At 43.0% G+C, this 19,464-nt stretch overlaps 1 protein-coding gene across 1 annotated transcript in view; it reads right to left on the bottom strand.

Annotated features, from left to right (window-relative positions):
* Positions 1-2,080: 2,080 nt before the first annotated feature.
* Positions 2,081-19,464, bottom strand: part of LOC120051831 (ELAV-like protein 4) — a 51,667-nt gene continuing 34,283 nt past the window's right edge. The window contains exons 5-8 of the mRNA XM_038998714.1: positions 18,389-18,614; positions 15,102-15,140; positions 10,620-10,622; positions 2,081-2,408 (exon numbers count right to left, since the gene is read on the bottom strand). Coding sequence (XP_038854642.1) covers positions 2,081-2,408; positions 10,620-10,622; positions 15,102-15,140; positions 18,389-18,614 — 596 coding nt within the window. The remainder of the gene's footprint in view (positions 2,409-10,619; positions 10,623-15,101; positions 15,141-18,388; positions 18,615-19,464) is intronic.

Raw genomic sequence — 19,464 nt, 5'->3', positions numbered from 1 at the left:
ATTTTTTATATTGTAATTTTGATATATCGGTACAAAGCACAAACGTACTAAAAGTTCTCAGTGCAGTGGACTAACGGAAGAGCCTCTCCCCTAGTCGCTTGGTTCCCTTTTGCTCAGAAACGTCCTCCCTCCCTGTACCAGAATCACGTAAATACACAGACTGAACAAATAAATACCAAAATAAATAAATAATTAATATAAATAAATAAATAGTTGAAGCAATGAAACAATCAATAAATAATGAATAAATACGTTATTTTATAAGCTTTTGTTCAATTTCTTTTGCCGCGGTAGTTAACAAAAATGTAATCCAAAAGGTTTTTTTCCCACAAGCGACATGACAACATATTAAACAGGATTCCTCACGAGTTTTCTAAATAACTGAACCATCACTTCATAAAGTTGTCATATGAAAAAGACAAGCTAAAACAAAAAACAGTGACAACTCATATAGATATAGATTTTGTAAAACAAATGTAGACTATATATTATCTATTTGTACACAACAAATAAAGACACCGTTGTAATAGATCCTTTGAGGAAACAAATATCTAGACTAACAGAACTAGCTAATTATTATAGAATTTTGACAATGCTTCACACTCAGCAAGTAACCTAAAAGTCAGCAAGCCAAAGAAAACTCTTTAAGTGATTCTTACATGGCCCAAAGTCCGTCATCTGGTTTTTCAGCAAGGAATAATCTAACCAGATGGGGGCCAACAATAAAAATAAAAAAGAACAGCAGCTCAATTCAATGTCAGCATCAAAGTATTTTTTTCCTCTAAACAACACATAGAACAACAAACTTGGATATTTAAGATACGTGAATCATGTAATATAGCACCTACTGTTGATCGCTAAAGGACGTTCTTTTCAAATTCCACAAAATGATAGCAAAGAAATCAATAGATAATGTAGGTTTTCTAAATGGATAGATGTGTATGTAGTCATTACTGATATCCCATAGACTGACAAAAAGAAAACAAGTGGACAATGCTTCTTGCTTTGGGCTCTGGACTGTGAGGATGGTTAGGCCTTGAAAGACCTCTTTCCCTTCCCTTTTGGGTATCGCTGTTGAATAATTACGCACTATGAAAAATTACGAAGATCACCTGCCTCAATTTGCATCCCTTGACAAAACCTTCCATCTACAAAATCATCGCCAATCAATTTCTCCTAAAAACAAACAACCTTTGATCCTAAAAAGTACCACTGCAGAACGAACAAGACAAGGTGGCGCACATCCCTCCCCCCACCCTCTAATTAGCCAGTCAAAATATTTTTCTATTTTTTCAAATCCAGATTCTTGTAAAAATTCTTCAATAATTCTTATTTTAATTATCATATTATAAAAATAGATTTTCTTCTCTTTATTTTTTATTTTTCTGAATGCATTTTCAAGCAAAGAGATTTTCTCTTTGGCAATAGTGTTTTTTAAATCACTTAACGTGTCACCAGGAAAGCTAACCCATCCCCTCCCTCTCCCGATCTCCCAAACCCCAGTGAGGAAAGACATGTTTTGTTTGCAATACAAAACATTTTTTTTTAAATAATTTTTTTCTGCATCAGAGATAACAGGATTGTGTAATCCCTTAGAATTTATAGGGGTTTTTAATATACACAAAAAATGAATGAATGGTCACCAATTTAAAAAAGAGCCCCCTCCCTTCTTCTGTCAGGGAGGCATAATTCTAACGACAGTGGATCCGGATTTAAAAAAGAAAGAAATCCTGAATCAAGACCAAGAAAGTTCAATCTAAAAAGGATATTCTCTTCTTTCAAATAAGGGGACTGGTTTTGCTACTGTTTACATAGAAGAGAAAATCATTTAACAATCACAAGAACAGAAAGGATATACAACAGGAATCCTGTATTATCACAGGGATTCCCAAATCATGGATATTTTTATCTTTCATTTTGTAATACTTAGGCAACATTGGCTTATAGGTCCAAAGCTATATTATAAGCCGTTTCTAGTTCTTTTTTGTTTGTTTGTTTGCTGTGTTCCTGTTGGAGAGTTGCTGTGTTGGGCGACTATAAGGGTGATGGTGGTGACAGGGGATTTGGAGTGAGGAGGGGTTCAGGACTTGTGGGTCTTGTTGGTCTTGAATGAGACTTGCAAGACGCGGTCGCCCAACCGGTACCCATTGAGACTGGCGATGGCCATAGCCGCTTCGTCGTAGTTCGTCATGGTGACGAAGCCGAAGCCCTTGCACTTGTTGGTGTTGAAGTCGCGGATGACCTTGACATTGTTGACCGCTCCGAAGGGCCCGAACAGCTGCCACAGGACGCTCTCATCAGAGTCTGGAGACAGGTTGTAGACAAAGATGCACCAGCCAGTGCCTGTGTGGCCAGGGATGTTCATGCCCACCAGGCTAGTCATGCTGTCAATGGTGATGGGAGAAAACCTGCACCACAAGATAGACAGGGAGAGAGATAGGGAGGGAGATAAAGAGCACAATGTTAAGTGAAACAAATGTCAAATTGAGAGAAATAGGAAACCCACTGCGTGTGCATGGATTTACAAGCTCTGAGCTTGTAGGACAAGCCATTTCCCTATACACTCAAGTTCCCCTCCAAGTGTCCAAAGTGAAACCAAACTCTGCAATCCCAAGCATCTACTGTATTGGTTTTAAGTCTTTATAACTAGCTCCAACAAGCGCTCAGTACATACAGTACCAACCAAACAGCTCTAGCATTCCTATCCATCCAACATGTATTATTACCAGTGCTACCCAGTGCACAATGCACTGTGGGTATGTCTGTCTGTGTACAGTATCCTCCTGCTAGACTATCTCCCCTCTATCGCTCCTCGCTATTGACTGAGCGGCTTCTTCTCAAGGCTGACTGCTCTGCGGGGGCCTGCCGGGAAATGTCTCCAGCAGCAGCATACGAGGGAGGGAGGCACAAGGGAAGCTTTTCTCCTTCTGTCTCCCCGAGTGCCTCTATTGGGAACTAAATTGCAGGAACTTTCTGAATTAAAACATTTTTAAATTCATCAGATATTGAGTATGCAACCAAGTAAATCTGCTCTTATTCGCCCTGTAATCTTCTCCCTTTTTGCAATACAGAGATTTGAATGCTCAGTTGACTTCACTTACTGCCTTTCTGCTTAAAGGAAATTGCCACTTTAAATAAAAGGTAAATTGGATAAAAGGTTCATTTCTTATGCCACCTCTGTAGGAATGACTATAAGCATTATTGGGTATGCTTTAATTGAGATTTCCGCTTTACTGCAGCTGTCTCAGAGAAGCCTCCTCCTTATTCAGGAAGGAGAAAACTAAATGGAAAATGGAAGCCCTTTACAGCCCAGTACCAGTAGCAATACGAACAAAGTGTATTCCATCCACCAACACTGCAGTCATATGTTTTGGGGTGGATGAGGATGACAGTGATCATAGTCTTGTATCGGCAAGAATCAGTACTACATGAGCTTTAACATCTTTGCCATCACAATATTCTGTTTGGTTATTGTTTGTGTCTCATTACAGTCACTCTATCTACTGGGCTCCTGAGTGGCGCAGCGGTCTAAGGCACTGCATCTCAGTGCTTGAAGTGTCACTACAGACACTACAAACCCCTAGTTCAATTCCAGGCTGTATCACAACTGGCTGTGATTGGGAGTCCCATAGGGTGGTGCACAATTGGCCCAGTGTTGTCTGGGTTTGGCCGGTGTAGGCCGTCATTGTCTTGTAAATAAGAATTTGTTCTTAACTGCCTAGTTAAATACACGTAAAATAATATATATATTTTTTAAATCCATCACCCTGTGTCAAATGAATATTTTTAACAGCAAGTCTTCCCTTCAGTAGAGGTCTTAACTTCTCTAGGGTAGGGGGCAGCATTCGGAATTTTGGATGAAAAGCATGCCCAAATTAAACTGCCAGCTACTCATCCCCAGAAGATAAGATATGCATATTATTAGTATATTTGGATAGAAAACACTCTGAAGTTTCTAAAACTGTTTGAATCATGTCTGTGAGTATATAAGAACTTATTTAGCAGGCGAAACCCCGAGGACAAACCATCCAGATTTTTTTTTTGAGGTCACTCTTTTTTCAATGGATTTTCATTGGGAATCCAGATTTCTAAGGGACCTTCTTGCAGTTCCTACCGCTTCCACTGGATGTCAACAGTCTTTAGAAATTGGTTGAGGTTATTCCTTTGTGTAATGAAGAAGTACGGCCATCTTGAACGAGGGTCACTCGAAGTGTCCTGTTTGTTAGAGGCGCGTGACCATAGAGCTAGCTACAGTTTGTTTTAATCCTGTATTGAACACAGATCATCCCGTCTTCAATTTTATCGATTATTTACGTTAAAAAATACCTAAAGTTGTATTACAAAAGTAGTTTGAAATGTTTTGGCAAAGTTTACAGGTAACCTTTGAGATATTTTGTAGTCACGTTTCACAAGTTGGAACCGGTGTTTTTCTGGATCAAACGCGCCAAATAAATGGACATTTTGGATATATATCGACGGAATTAATCGAACAAAAGGACCATTTGTGATGTTTATAGGACATATTGGAGTGCCAACAACAGAAGCGCGTCAAAGGTAAGGCATGAATTATATATTTTATTTCTGCGTTTTGTGTCGCGCCTGCAGGGTTGAAATATGCTTCTCTCTCTTTGTTTACTATGGTGCTATCCTCTTTTTGCCGAAAAGCCTATTTGAATTCTGACATGTTGGCTGGATTCACAACCAGTGTAGCTTTAATTTGGTATCTTTCATGTGTGATTTAATGAAAGTTAGATTTTTATAGTAATTTATTTGAATTTGGCGCTCTGCATTTTCTCTGGCTTTTGGCCAAGTGAGACAGTAGCGTCCCGCCTAAACTCAGATTTTTAGGTATAAATATGAACTTTACCGAACAAAACATACAGTACATGTATTGTGTAACATGAAGTCCTATGAGTGTCATCTGATGAAGATCATCAAAGGTTAGTGATTAATTTGATCTCTATTTCAGCTTTTTGTTACTCCTCTCTTTGGCTGGAAAAATGGCTGTCTTTTTCTGTGACTTGGCTCTGACCTAACATAATCGTTTGGTGTGCAAATCGGACACTGTGGCTGGATTTACAACAAGTGTATCTTTAAAATGGTGTAAAATACTTGTATGTTTGAGGAATATAAATTATGGGATTTCTGTTGTTTTGAATTTGGCGCCCTGCAGTTTCACTGGCTGTTGACGAGGTGGGACGCTAGCGTACCCTAGAGAAGTTAAAACATACAGTTATGAATATAACTACTGTTCCCTGAAGGAGGGAACGAGGTATAACATACTATGGGCAGTCAACAACCAATCATACTCACCTGAAAACTGAAATCATGCCCAAGTGGCCAATGGATGCCAAGCCCGCCCTCAGAAGCCCCACCTTCCTGGCTATAATACCAGGGCCCGCATTCATTTCCTCAATTCATTAACGCTCTTTAGCGAGCCCAAACCCCATGACGGCGCGATGCCAAAATACACTACCAGTCAAAAGTTTGGACACACCTACTCATTCCAGGGGTTTTGTTTATTTTTACTATTTTCTACATTGTAGAATAATAGTGAAGAGTCAATGATGCTTTACCCTGGTCTCCTAAAACGTATTGTGGCTCGCATGTCATATTACAGAGTATAGAGACTAAAACCGTACCTGTACCATTACACTGGGTCCACTTAGTGTCAGACTTGGTATCAGGACGTTTTCGTGTTGGTGTAGTGTCTACACTGCCAGTAAAAGGAGTCACATTACTACTAGGGAACGATATTGCTGATGGTAACGTCACTCTTGTGTTAGAAGTAGCAGACAACCCAGAAATCAAAACTGCAGATGATAAATTGGTTCAAGTATTTCCACATGTTTTCCCTGCTTGTGTGTTAACGAGGGCACAATCTCGCAAGCTGGGAGATGTGGTGGATTTGTCTAGTTCCATTTTTGAGAATGTAAAGGTTTACCCCCGTAAAAACTAAGGCAAGGGAAAGCGAAATCGCGCCCCAATTACATGACATTCTTTTGTCTGTCACCCCCGAGAAGGTGATTGAATGTCAAAAAGGAGACACCAGTCTTCGCAAGTGTTTTGCATCGGTAATTTCCACTGAGGAAGCTAAAACTAAGGAGACTGCCTACTTTATGGAAGCAGGAGTTTTGATGCATAAATGGGCAGCTCATGACACCCTTAGTGACTGGAGTGAAGTGTGTCAAGTGGTTGTTCCTACACCGTTCTGACAGCATATGCTCTCACTCGCCCATGACCAGGTGTGGTCTGGATATTTGGGGATCACGAAGACTTATAACCGAGTCCTTCGACATTTTCTTCTGGCCAGGTTTGAAGTCTGACGTGGTCCAATTTTGTAAAACATGTCATGTATGTCAACTCACTGGGAAAGCGATTCAAACAGTTCCTCGTGCGCCGCTCTGCACGATTCCTGTGGTGGGGGAACCGTTTGAACGAGTGATAATCGATTGTGTAGGCCCATTGCCGAAAACCAGGTCAGTTAACCAGTTCTTACTAACAATAATGTGCAGTGCTACTCGATACCCAGAGGCTATCCCTCTCCGTACTATAACGGCTAAGACTGTGGTGAAGGCACTAGTGAAGTTCTTCTCTATGTTTGGACTCCCTAAAGTACTCCAAACTGATCAGGGAACCAACTTTATGTCATAACTGTTCTCAAATGTGTTAAAGACTGTGTATTTCCCATCAGGTCTCCAGTCCGTATCATCCGGAGAGTCAAGGGGCCCTCGAACGCTGGCATCAGACGCTAAAGGCGATGCTACGCAAGTATTGCATGGATACCAGCACCGATTGGGATGAGGGCGTGCCCTTTGTCCCATTTGCTATCAGGGAAACAATACAAGAGTACTTAGGGTTAAGCCCTACGGAACTTGTGTTTGGACACACCCCACAGGGTCCGCTAAAAGTTTTTAAGGAGCATATCCTATCTCTTACACCCAGTAGCGCCCCTAAAAATGTGTTGGATTATGTCAGTAAGATGCGGGAGAGACTGCACACCGCATGTGCGTTAGCCCAAAAGTCTCTCTCCTCGTCTCAAAAGCACATGAAATGACATTATGACAAAGAGGCTGTTGGCCGTTCTTTTGAACCAGGGGATCAAGTCTTAGTTTTGTTGCCAGTCCCTGGCTTATCTCTGTCGGCACGTTTTTCTTGGCCATATCTTGTGGAAAAGAAACTCAGTGACACCAATTATGTGATAAAGACCCCGGATCGTAGGCGTTCTTCCCGTGTGTGTCATGTTAACATGCTGAAAGCATATTATATACGTGACTCTCCAGACAGCTCCTCAGGTAAGCAGGTCCAGCCTGCCGTCTCCAGTGTGGCTGCGGTGGTGCTGAAGCCTGGCTGGGACCCAGAACAGGATAAGGAGGACGGGTTGGAGTTACGCCATACGTTACAGCAGTGTGATCGCTTATGTAATTCGGAGAAGCTGAAAAAGTTACCCTCTCAAATGGAACATTTGGATAACGATCAAACTAATGATGTTATCCTATTGATAAATAGTTTTCTCAATGTGTTTCAGGACGTTCCAAGTCGCACATCCATCTTGGAACAAGACGTGGATGTGGGGAATGCTGCTCCTATACGTCATCATCCGTACCGGTGGTTAATGCGAAGAAAAGGGAGGTAATGAAAAGTGAGGTAGCTTATTTATTACAGAATGACATGGCAAAACCCAGTAACAGCTCCTGGAGTTCCCCGTGTATTCTTGTTCATAAGCCTGACGGTACGTCCCGCTTATGTACGGACTATCGTCGCGTAAATGCAGTTACAAAGTCTGATTATTTTCCTCTACCTCACTTAGATGACTGCATTGATAGAATTGGCTCTGCTGCTTACGTTAGTAAGTTAGATTTGCTAAAAGGTTATTGGCAGGTGCCTCTGACCTCTCGAGCTTCTGACATCTCGGCTTTCGTTACGCCTGATAACTTCGTACAATACACTGTGATAACCTTTGGAATGTGTAATGCACCTGCTACTTTTCAGCTCCTAGTTAACATTGTGTTTGCGGATGTGTCAAATTCTACTGCTTACCTTGACGATGTTGTGATTCATTCGTCTACTTGGTCTGATCATCTCGCCACCTTAAAGTGTGTTTCAGCGGTTGGTGAATGCTTCTTTAACCCTCAATTTGGCCAAGTGTGAGTTTGGGAAGGCTACTGTGACTTACTTAGGGAAGCAGGTGGGATGAGGTAAAGTGCGCCCTGTAACTGGCAAACTGGAAGCAATTGTTGCTTTTCCTGCACCCACGACTCGCCACCAGTTGAGCAGATTCCTGGGGATGGTAGGGTACTATCGTACGTTCTGTAAGAATTTTTCGGCGGTAGTAGCTCCCGTTACATCTCTGCTTAGTCCCAAAGTACCACCAAAGTGGTCCCAGGACTGTAACTATGCTTTTGAGTCTGCCAAAGCGCTACTTTGCTTGCTGACCCCAACTTTGACAAACCTTATAAGTTGGACGTAGATGCTAGTATACTGGGGGTGGGTGTGGTTCTCTTGCAGGAAGATGAAGAGGGAATGGATCGGCCCGTCAGTTTCTTCTCCCGTAAGTTCAACTCGTGTCAGTCAAGGTACTCCACTATTGAACAAGAGACGCTGGCTTTATTGGTAGCCTTACAGTTCTTTGAGGTATATGTGGGCTCCAGTCCCTTGCCTGTACTGGTCTTCATGGACCATAATCCTTTGGTGTTTTTGAAGCAAATGTACAATCAGAACCACCGACTTATGCGGTGGGCTCTGATTGTACAAGGATACAATGTAAAGATTCATTATGTGAAGGGTTCGGCGAATGTGGTTGCTGACGCTCTATCACGGTTTTAGTAACTGGGGATGCGTGTTGGGTTTTGTTATTGCAAACTGTAAGTTTGCAGGTTTTGGGGTGGACGTGCTACGTTCCCCAGTTTCTGTGTTGTTGTGGGTTTGTATGTGTATGTATTTCAGGAAATGGCTTCCTGGATTCCCCCAAGCAGCTGATTGGTCGGCCCCATTGCAGATTGGAGCTGACCCCGCCCTCTCGTCAGGGGATACAGCTGTCTGCAATTACAGACTCCTTCTCCAGCTGTATAAAAGCCAGTGTTTTTGCTCAGAGAGAGCTTCTTGGTATGTCCTGTGTTGGTTGTTGCTCAGATAGAGCTTCTTGGATGTCCTGTGTTGGTTGTTGCTCAGAGACAGGTTTTGTTAAGTATTTTGTAGCCGCTACTTCTGAGGTATGTGGGTGTCAATAGGATGCAGTGTTTGATTATTTGATTATTGAAATTGTATTATTCTGTTTCATTTGTTCCCGGGGGGGGAAGGGAGTGCTTAGGCAAGAGGCCTGCGGGCATACATATACCCGTAGTGTGTACTCTGTCTATGCACACTAGGTAAGACCTGGGCAGATTATCCCCTGTATTTTGGTTAGTGCGCCAGGTGGTGCTAGTTAGGTAAGTTGTGGGTAGGTAGGAGATGGGGCTCTAACTTTTACTTTGTTTGCTTTGGTTCCATCCAGACCCTTTTTCCCAAAATTACCGTGTGAAGGAATAAATTCCCTGTTAATGGTAAAATTCCCTCTGTCATCCATACCCGCACCTACAGTCACATACCTCTTTCACTCCACGGGGAGTTGAGTGTAGCAGGGTGTTGTGTTTCCTCCCCCAAGAGGTGTGCGTAACACTGAGCAACAGGAAATGCACACGGCTCCATACAACGGCCAAAGAGAGAGACCACGTCCCCACTGCCTGCTGATGTACGCCAGCGCCATCCTGGTGTCCAACCTTACCAACACATGTTGTCCCTCCAACATCGGAAGGAAATGCCTCAGCAATAGCAAAACAGTCAGTAGCTCTTGGTAATTGATATGCAGCGCCCTTTGCGCTGTTGACCAAATCCCGCTTTCCAAGTAGCCCACACACAGCCCTCCCCATCCCAGTAAGGATGCGTCTGTCATGTTCACCCTGCGGGACACTACCCAGCCCATGAGAACCCCCTGCAAACAGTAGTCACAATGTCCTTAGGCACGACGGGAATACCTTGAGAAACCGATGTGGCGAGATGTGTCCAGATGCGTAGCAATCCCCCAGTTCTGAAACAGACACATAAACAGAAGTCCCAGAGGCACCAAAGCTATCACAGAGGCCATCAGACCCAATAACCACAGACACAAGCGAAAAGGCACAGAGTGCACCAGCTGAAACTGTGCCAGACAGAGCCGGAATGCGATCCTCTTCTGTTGGGACAAACACTTCGTGTTATCCACTATGAACCCCAGAGACTGAATAAAGGGAAACCAGTGTGGCAGTGTGGAGCTCCACCTATTCCCTCGACTCCACTATGATCAGCCAATCGTCCAGATAGGCCAATACTCTGATCCCCTGGCACCACAAGGGCTCAGAGTATTGGTGCGGAGTGATAGGGAGAGCACGAAAGGCAGGACCAGAAACTTTTAGGCTACACCCTCGAAATGAAACATCAGAAATGTTCTGTGGAGAGGATGTATAGCCACATGAAAATACACACCCTTCAGATCTATGGACGTGAACCAATCGCAGGGACGCTCCGACTGCGAAGTGTGAGCATTTTAAACCTTGTCCAGGATGGGACGCCATGTTCCATTGCTCTTAGGAACTAAAAAGTACCGGCTGTACCAACCACTCTGTACTTCTGACACAGGGACCACCCGAAAAGCACTAGAAGTTTGGGGACCATTGACGTAATGATGCCACGAAAAGGAGGAGGATGCAAAGCATTGTGACCACAGTCAAAGACCGGGCTGCCACACCCTCAGCCTGGTACACTTTGTCCAGCTGATCCGCTGAGAACTGGCGCTGTTAATTCGGAAGCACGTGCTAGGATTTGCCCCCTTGTTAGCATCTGGAGCTAAGTAACTTGCCAGCTTTCAATCCATCGGTGGTGTTCAAACGAGCCCCGCCTCCTCCATACCCTCTACATTCCTTAACTTCTCTGCGCTACGGATCCCTTTTACGGGATCACTTTCCTAAACCACCGCTAGAATTGCAGGGCGCCAAATGCAAAAATATTACTAAAAATATTTATAATCATGCAATCACAAGTGAAATATACCAAAACACAGCTTTGCTTGTTGTTAATCCACCTATCGTGTCAGATTTTGAAAATATATTTTACAGTGAAAGAAATCCAAGCTTTTGTGAGTGTAGCTTTCAATGCTACAACAGCTAGCCCCAAATTAGCATGGTCACGAAAGTCAGAAAAGCAATAAAATTAATCGCTTACCTTAGATAATCTTCGGATGTTTGCACTCACGAGACTCCCAGTTACACAATAAATGTTCTTTTTGTTCGATAAATATTACTTTTATAACAAGAAAACGCCATTTGGGTTGCGCGTTATGTTGAGAACTACAGCCTCGTTCCGGTCCTGAAAGGAAGATGAAAATTTCCAAACGTATCAGATTTAAAAAATATTACTAAAAATATTTAGAATCATGCAATCACAAGTGAAATATACCAAAACACAGCGTAGCTTGTTGTTAATCCACCTATCGTGTCAGATTTTGAAAATATACTTTACAGCGAAAGAAATCCAAGCTTTTGTGAGTGTAGCTTTCAATGCTACAACAGCTAGCCTTATATTAGCTTGGTTAGCTTGGTCACGAAAGTCAGAAAAGCAATAAAATTAATCGCTTACCTTTGATAATCTTCAGATGTTTCCACTCACGAGACTCCCAGTTACACAACAAATGTTATTTTTGCCATTTGGGTTGCGCATTATGTTGCGAAAACCAAAGCCGTGTTCCGTTCGACAAATTCCAAAAAGTATCCGTAATGGTCGTAGAAACATGTCAAATGTTTTTTATAATCAATCCTCAGGTTGTTTTTAACAAACATAATCGATAATATTACAACCGGACCATAACCTATTCATTCAGAGACGAAAGGATAATGGGGAGCCCCTCTCTCACGCGCAGGAAACATTCAGAGGACACCTGACTACTTATGAAACATCTCGCTCATTTTTCAAAATAAAGGCCTGAAACTATGTCTAAAGCCTGGTCACAGCCTGAGGAAGCCATTGGAAAAGGAATCTGGTTGATACCCCTTTAAATGGAAGAAAGACGGTCAAGGAAACACAGTTTAAAAAAAATATATATAACTTCCGGGTTATATTTTCTCAGGTTTTCGTCTGCAGAATACGTTTTGTTATACTCACAGACAATATTTTGACAGTTTTGGAAACTTTGGAGTGTTTTCTATCCTAATCTGTAAATTATATACATATTCTATGATCTGGGCCAGAGAAAATGTCCGTTTACCTTGGGAACGTAAAAAAAGTCTGGCTGAATGAGGGGAATCCCAGGTCGCCTTTAGCTCATCGGCAAAATCTTTAAACGGTTAATTAAGCAACACTTCACCGCTGCAGGGAAGGGAAATAAACACCTCCCCCCAAACCTGGAGGAACTCCGGTGCGGGGGAGAAGATGGCAAATCCACCCCCAGGTGATCTGCCGCTCTACGACACATCTATATCAAAGGTGCATTAACCACCAATGGTTCACTCTCCCTGCAAAAATCGGACTGATATCATCCGATTTACACTCTGAAAACTGTCCAGAGCCAACCAGGGATAGTATATCATCCCCGGAATCCGGAATCTGACCACTGCCAGAGAAGCCGGAATGAGCCTAACTTGGCTTGAATGTCACCCCAGTAAACTCAGACCACCACTGCTACTCTCTCCTGACCTCAGACAACCACATTCCAGAGATCGCTTTACCAGAAGACCCTTCGCCAGCAGCCCCAATTTTTCTCACAAAGTCAGCTCGACGGCCAATGGAAGTTGAACCCAGCCGGAGACAATAGTCACATGAACTGATCCGAGCCAAAGCCTCCCGAGCCTCGTGTTTCCACCCCAGGCAAACAGGACAGCACTCGTGCGTATCTTTAATTTTCATTGTGAAACCACATGCCCTACGGAAAGATCAGAGGTCCAAACTCGGATGGTTAGCCTTTTTGAACATACTCTTACCAACGGCCATCTTACTCAAGCAAGGAAGCACTGGCTACACAAGCACAGCAGAAATTCGTGTTTTTTTAGCAAACACAAATCCTAACCAAGCAAGGAAGGAAGCATTAGCTACACAAGCAGAGCAGAAAGTAGTCCGCTTTTAGCAAACAGAAAAACCAATACCAAGACTCAAGACTTGCAACATCTAGTGGGACGAGTACTCTCTCCCCACTAACAGACACAGACAAGTCAGAGCCGAATCTCGTAGTCTTCATGTGCTTGAAAAGTTTGTAAATTGCGTGACACGTTCTTCCTTCAAGCGAGCTGAAGAGGAAAGAATTGAGGAAATGAATGCGAGCCCTGGTATTATAGCCAGGAAGGTGGGGTTTCCATGGGTGGGCTCAGCATCCATTGGCCAGTTGGACGTAATTTCTGTTTTCTTCAGGTGAATTTGATTGATCGTTGATTCCCCATAGTATGTTATACCGAGTGACAGACTGAAAGGGAACTTCTAGTCACTTCAAGGCCTTTTTTAACACATTCAATTCTGATTTCTTTGTCTGGGAGAAATAACACCTTCATGGTCATTTGGATGTTAATGCAGGTGTGTGTGAGGGTGAGAGACAAGCAGGCTGGCTAACAGAGCCACAGAGGAGACTACAGTAGTGTCTACCAGGGCAAATACAAACATACTGTTCTTCTATAGAGGAGTTGCATAGCAACAAGGAGGCTGACCTGCAGTGATCCCACCCTCCCCTAGCTCCCACCTCCACCTTGTACTGCTCACTTCTAAAATACACTGACTACTACTACTACACTTGCCCTTGTTCATTAATCACCACTTCAAACCATGTGCTAAGCAGGCAAGAGGCTATTCTCAAGGCATGGCTTGTTGGATTTCTGTATTCCAAACACTACCGCTTTGACAGTTTGTACATATTCAATAGTTTTTGCCTTGGTGCTGTTGTTGAACCAGCAGGCACTACAGCATATTAGTAAATATTATAAATGTTTTCTCTTATTTTTGTGGTAATTTTCTTGGTCAGATCATTTGCATCCCCCTTCAACTGAATTAATTGTTTCCTGCCCCCGTATAAATAGTGCTGCGTCGCCCAAGGAATGCTAGACAGACGAGTTGCTGCCTGGGACATTGACGGAGAGCTAGGTGTTAAAGATTATTTCCCATGCATCATTCTGTCACTGTGTTATAGTTGAGCCTTTGCTCCCTGATTCTGCTGAGCAGAAATGAATGCTTATCACTATTATGGAAACCGAGGAATTCAGGGGATTGGCCCTCATCACAGAACAAGCCTTTTAATCATTCCATTTAAAAATGGAAAAAATAAAATGCTTATTTTTTTCATGCTACATCTGGGATCACAGCCTTTTCAAAGGAACTCACTGATTACTATAACATGCAACAAAATGTCATCAGCTGATATCATGTCTCAGAGCCGCTTCACTTTATGTAACATCAACAGTAGCAAAAGCAAAAGATATGAGCAAAAGGAGATGATCAGAAGTCGAACTGGCTTCAGTGAGACAGCGTTTCCTGCAGGGATCCAGGTGTCTCCAGCCTCGCCCCCTACTGACCCCTCACCCCTTAACCCCAACACCCATCACTACTTGCGCCTGATGTTATAACCCATTATAATACTAATACATACATTATTACAAAAATGGTGGCAAAATCCTATTGAATTGGGTGGTTTGATACTGTGAATCCGATTCACAGCTTTAAAATTAGGTGATTCTAAACTGAGCTTGATCCCAATGTAACATATAGATCTGGACAGAGGTTAGGCTAGAGTACCTGAATCCGGTAGAAAACAACACCTGAAAACAAGAGCTACACACAAGAGAACAGAAATATACACAAACTATCCAAAGCATCGAAACGTAAAAGTCAGCAGTCATCATACAAAGCAAATTGAACATTAGAAAACAAAATACCATTGTTTTCCTTTTGGACTAGTGGTTGGTGGATTCAAATGAAACAAGGCTAAAGAAAACCCAAAAAATCAAGGCAGAATAACCTTGAACTGAATCGAATGCAAGTGACTTCCAAAAATAAAGAAAACAAGATAAATAATTTTGTCAACATGGACATCTGGCATTCAGTGAAGTTTTAATTACCTCTTTACGCCATAGGCCATATTAAGCAAATTGTCCAGCCTGTAAAGAGAAGGAGGGTTCTGGGGTTAATGCCAGGCAGATGGTCGACTCACTCAATGGAACTAATGCTACATCCCTGCCTCAATCAAAGAAGAAAGCCATCCAGAGATGGGCCATTACACTGAGGAGCCACACCAGCCAGGGTTGGTGTCATTCACACAGTAACTAAGTAGCAGGCCAGCTAGCAATAGTACTGTACAGAGCTATCACAAGAGGTCACTCTGATGCCCAATCAGCCAGCACAATGAGGCCATTTTCACACTCCACACATTCTTATGCTGCATGTGGCTTTCAGAGTGGTTCCACTGTACATCTCTGCTGTTGTGTTGAGGTCAAATAATTGATAAGTGATTTATAATTGTGAGTTAAGCCATAGTACTTATGTCAAAGAAAATTTTGAAATCTTGTCTTTCTCATTCAATTCAATGTCGATCCTGAGTCTGGACAGCATAATGAAAGAATGATTCTTTGCATCATTATTCCATTTGCCCTTAAGGTACTTTGACATTATGTTTGTCATTTTCAAGAAGGTTGTGAGACAAATTGAACATAACTTATAGTACTAAATAGAAGCCTACAATAATAATTCAAAAATCAAGACATGCCCCCTTCTCCAGAGTTCTGTCAGTGTAATGGTCATTTTGTGAGAGATAGTAAAGGTTTTAAGAGAGGAAGATGACAGTAATAAAGTTGCATAGTAAAACAATAACTGACCAAAAGTAACAGTAACTGACCAAAACATTTTGTTTCCTGTTGACGCCTTTCCATGTGGAAAGGGTATAACATTTCATATGGGATGGTGTGTGTTAAGCCCAAATCAAACTAAACGTTTCTTTTTTATGCACGTGAACATGCTGGAATTAGAATGCACGGTAGTGAAGGATAGAAAACAGCGTGTGAGCGTAAATAGCATCATAGAGCATCAAATTAGAAAGCAAGTCTATTTTTCTCGTGTCTACGCAGCTACGCAAAGCAATGCTGGTAAAATGATCGGATAAATTGCCAGAAAGTAGGCATTGTTACGTCTGGAATTGTGACATGTATAGATAAAACGTGATAATAATACTGCCAGTGCCAATAATACATATTTGAAAACAATAATGTTATGCCTAGATGTGTTGATTTCGATCATAGGCATATAGACTTGGCAGGCTTCGGCTGGGAAACTCCAGGAACTCCGATTTGAAGACAGAATACTGTTAGTAGAAAGAACGAGACTAGCTAAATTCTTTATAAACTGCTCGGGTTTATTCTCTACAACTGTCCTCACGAACATTTGTGAGCTAACACAACAATTGTTTAGAGCAGGCAGGTACAGTGGCTCCCGTAGGACATATAAGGTGAGTCAAAGGAACACAACAATAATTCACAAGGGCTACATAGCGAACTTAATAAATACAACTGTTTATTATGGATTCTTATGACAATTAAGTTGGCATACGCTATGCACTGTATGTGAATTGACACTCTTCACTCTTTAAAAAAATCTATGTTTTACCCCCTTTTCTTCCCAATTTCGTGATATCCAACTCCTGTATGGACTCAGGAGAGGCAATGTCCGCACCAATGTGTCGGAATGCGCCCGGCCCGCAACAGGAGTCGCTAGAGCGTGATGGGACAAGGACATCCCAGCCGGGCCAAACCCTCCCCTAACCCGGACGACGCTGGGCCAATTGTGCGAACCAGGATCTGTAGTGACACAGCTTCTTAGACCGCCGCGCCACTCGGGAGGCCCCACCCTCTCTACTCTTGCGTGCAAATTTGGACGCTGTTGACGGCGTCTCTCCGCGTGATTTGGGCTTTTAGTCAGTGCTGCTAGCTGGGAGGAACAATCAGGCTGGTCATGCAGACAGATAGTCACTGTGCTCAGTGGGCCAAGGATGGAAGCCCCTCAGCCACATAAATCAGAGGCTTTTGGATGCGGCCTGCTTGGCCACTCAATGACCTTCATGTGTCACATGGGTCTGCACTGTCTCATGTCTTATTAAGCCCTTCAGCCTAATGGAAGGGTTGGGAACTTGGGGCCATTCTAAAGTACTTCTCCCCTTCAAAACACACAGTCTGTCTGTGCTACAGGTCATCAGTGGGCAGAGATGCCGTCTGTGAACCTGACAAAAAAAATCTAAACAAAGCACAAAAATATGTTGACTCATTAAGGCAGCAATTAGGCCATTATGTGGTCTGGGACTGAGCAATCTGCTTTGTGGGTAAATGAGTCAATTGGACTGGAAGCTCTAAGGAGGCGCTTCAGGATGCTGTGCTGGAGACATCTGCTGGGCTGCTGCTGCAAAAACCAGCCTGCCTTGGATGCCAGCTTTTCACACAGCCTCTCCAAGCCCTCAGCACACAATAGGGCCTTTGTGCTGCCTCTCAATGCATGTAAATGAGAAAGGTCCATTTAAAAAATCTGTTCAGTTAAAACCTGCTCATACCTTAGATATAATAAGCATAATTTACTTATTACTGTAATTAGTAATGTGGAGAATCACTAATAACTGAAACCTACTGTTTTTCTATTTTTTTGTTTGCTTCTTAGAGGAGGACCAGACAAACAGGCATTACATTTAATGGTGGAAAATGGCCGACATTGACAGGATAGGTGATGCACTATCTGAGGTTGTGGGTTAGGTTTAGTCCAGTGGCTGTTGGTTGTAATAGTGAGGTCTTTGTGTATTACAGGCAGCTAGCTAGCTCTTAATCGCCTAAGAGTGCTCAGACCGAGGAATCTGCAGAACCAAAAAATAAGTTATTCCTAACTTTGTTGGTTTTACTTTCTGTAATCTGGGCCAAAATCTGAAATACATTTTTCGTTCAGATCATAATTTGAACATTCTCATTGGGATTATCATGAGTATCATGGGGTATATTTTATCTGGGAATGAACCTTGGATGGTAAGAGGGGATAACAGTTTGTTTCATTATGGAATAAGGAGAGATCTGATGAGGTGATGTGATGGAGACATTGTGAACAACAGAACCCCACTGTCTCTTGTGAACAGTTCTACTCTATGGGTGGAGTGTCAGGAAACCCACTCTTTTGGAACAAAAATGCATTCTTGTTTGAATGCACCAAGAATCAGAGAGCGCATTGGTGATTGATGACTCAAAAGTTTGTTGATCGTTGCAATTAGACATAAAAATCCCATACTCAACTTTACAGTACATATTATATTCTCTCTGAACCAATAACCCAATGGCTGAACCTAACCATGACCTCCCGACCCTTGTTGTGAGCCCCAGGTGTTTACCTGAACCTCTGGGCCTGGTGGTGGAGGGGGCCTGGGTACCGGCGGTTGGGGGACTGGTACAGCTGGGACAGAAGGGCTTGGCTGGTCTTCTGGCTGGGGTTGTTGGCGAACTTGACGGTGATGGGCTCGGCAGCTCCAGAGGGTTTCTGTCCATTCAGCCCCTTGATGGCCTCCTCAGCCTCTATCCTCTTATCAAAGCGAATGAATCCCACACCCCGCGAACCACCTGTGGGGCCAACACATCACAAACAGGAGGGGCGTCCTTTTACTTCACGTGGTTCCAGTTAGATCACACACATCTACACATACATACTGTACATCTCACAGCCCATGTTCTCTGTTTCATACATGGTACAGAGAGGATATCTGTCTTTTTAGTCATGTATAAAGCAATGTTTTGTAAAGGGGATACAATGAGTTGGAAATAATTTGTTTTCCATTCTGGGAGGGATTGCTTTATGGGTTAAAGAACACAGAATAGAGCAGAGGGAAAAGCGAAGGCACAGCCATGATTTCCTGTGCTGTCAAAGAGACAGTTAATTTGTCTTCCTCTCTCACAAAGAGCATGAGCGTTGATGCCTGCTGATGCAGAAATGCTGTTATGTTGTTTGGGTGCTAGCTGCTGTAGTGCTGTGTCTCCTCAGCTCGTTGAGGCTACTGCGTGAGGCACTTTGGACTCAGCACACACTGCAGCTCTCCTCCTAGCTGAAGGCCAGACACTCAGGCCTCACGTCATGTTGCCGGTGACATTTGAGTCGTTTCCAAGGCAATGTATTTTGACCGCCACCTGAAAGTAACATTGAGAGACGCACTGCCTGGAAGGTCTTTTGTTGGGCTCCATAAATGCGTGCTTCTCATTTTTTAATGAGGCTCGCTGACTGGCCCTGGGGATGCTCGTTCAGTGACAGCACGCTGCCAGGACTATTTGCATAATACTGTGTGTGTACAGGCTGGCATCTCTACACCACACACAGAAACACTTTTTATTGGCATTTCGCTCTCTGCTTGCGCTTATTGAGGTTTTTCTGTTCCGCTGTCTCATTGTCTTCTTGAATCGGACTTCTTTGACATGTGCA

Source organism: Salvelinus namaycush, chromosome 8 (assembly GCF_016432855.1).
Source record: "Salvelinus namaycush isolate Seneca chromosome 8, SaNama_1.0, whole genome shotgun sequence".
In the NCBI taxonomy this organism is placed as follows: Eukaryota; Metazoa; Chordata; class Actinopteri; order Salmoniformes; family Salmonidae; genus Salvelinus; species Salvelinus namaycush.
The sequence above is the reverse complement of the archived record's forward strand: the minus strand, read 5'-3'. Positions and strand labels throughout refer to the sequence as shown.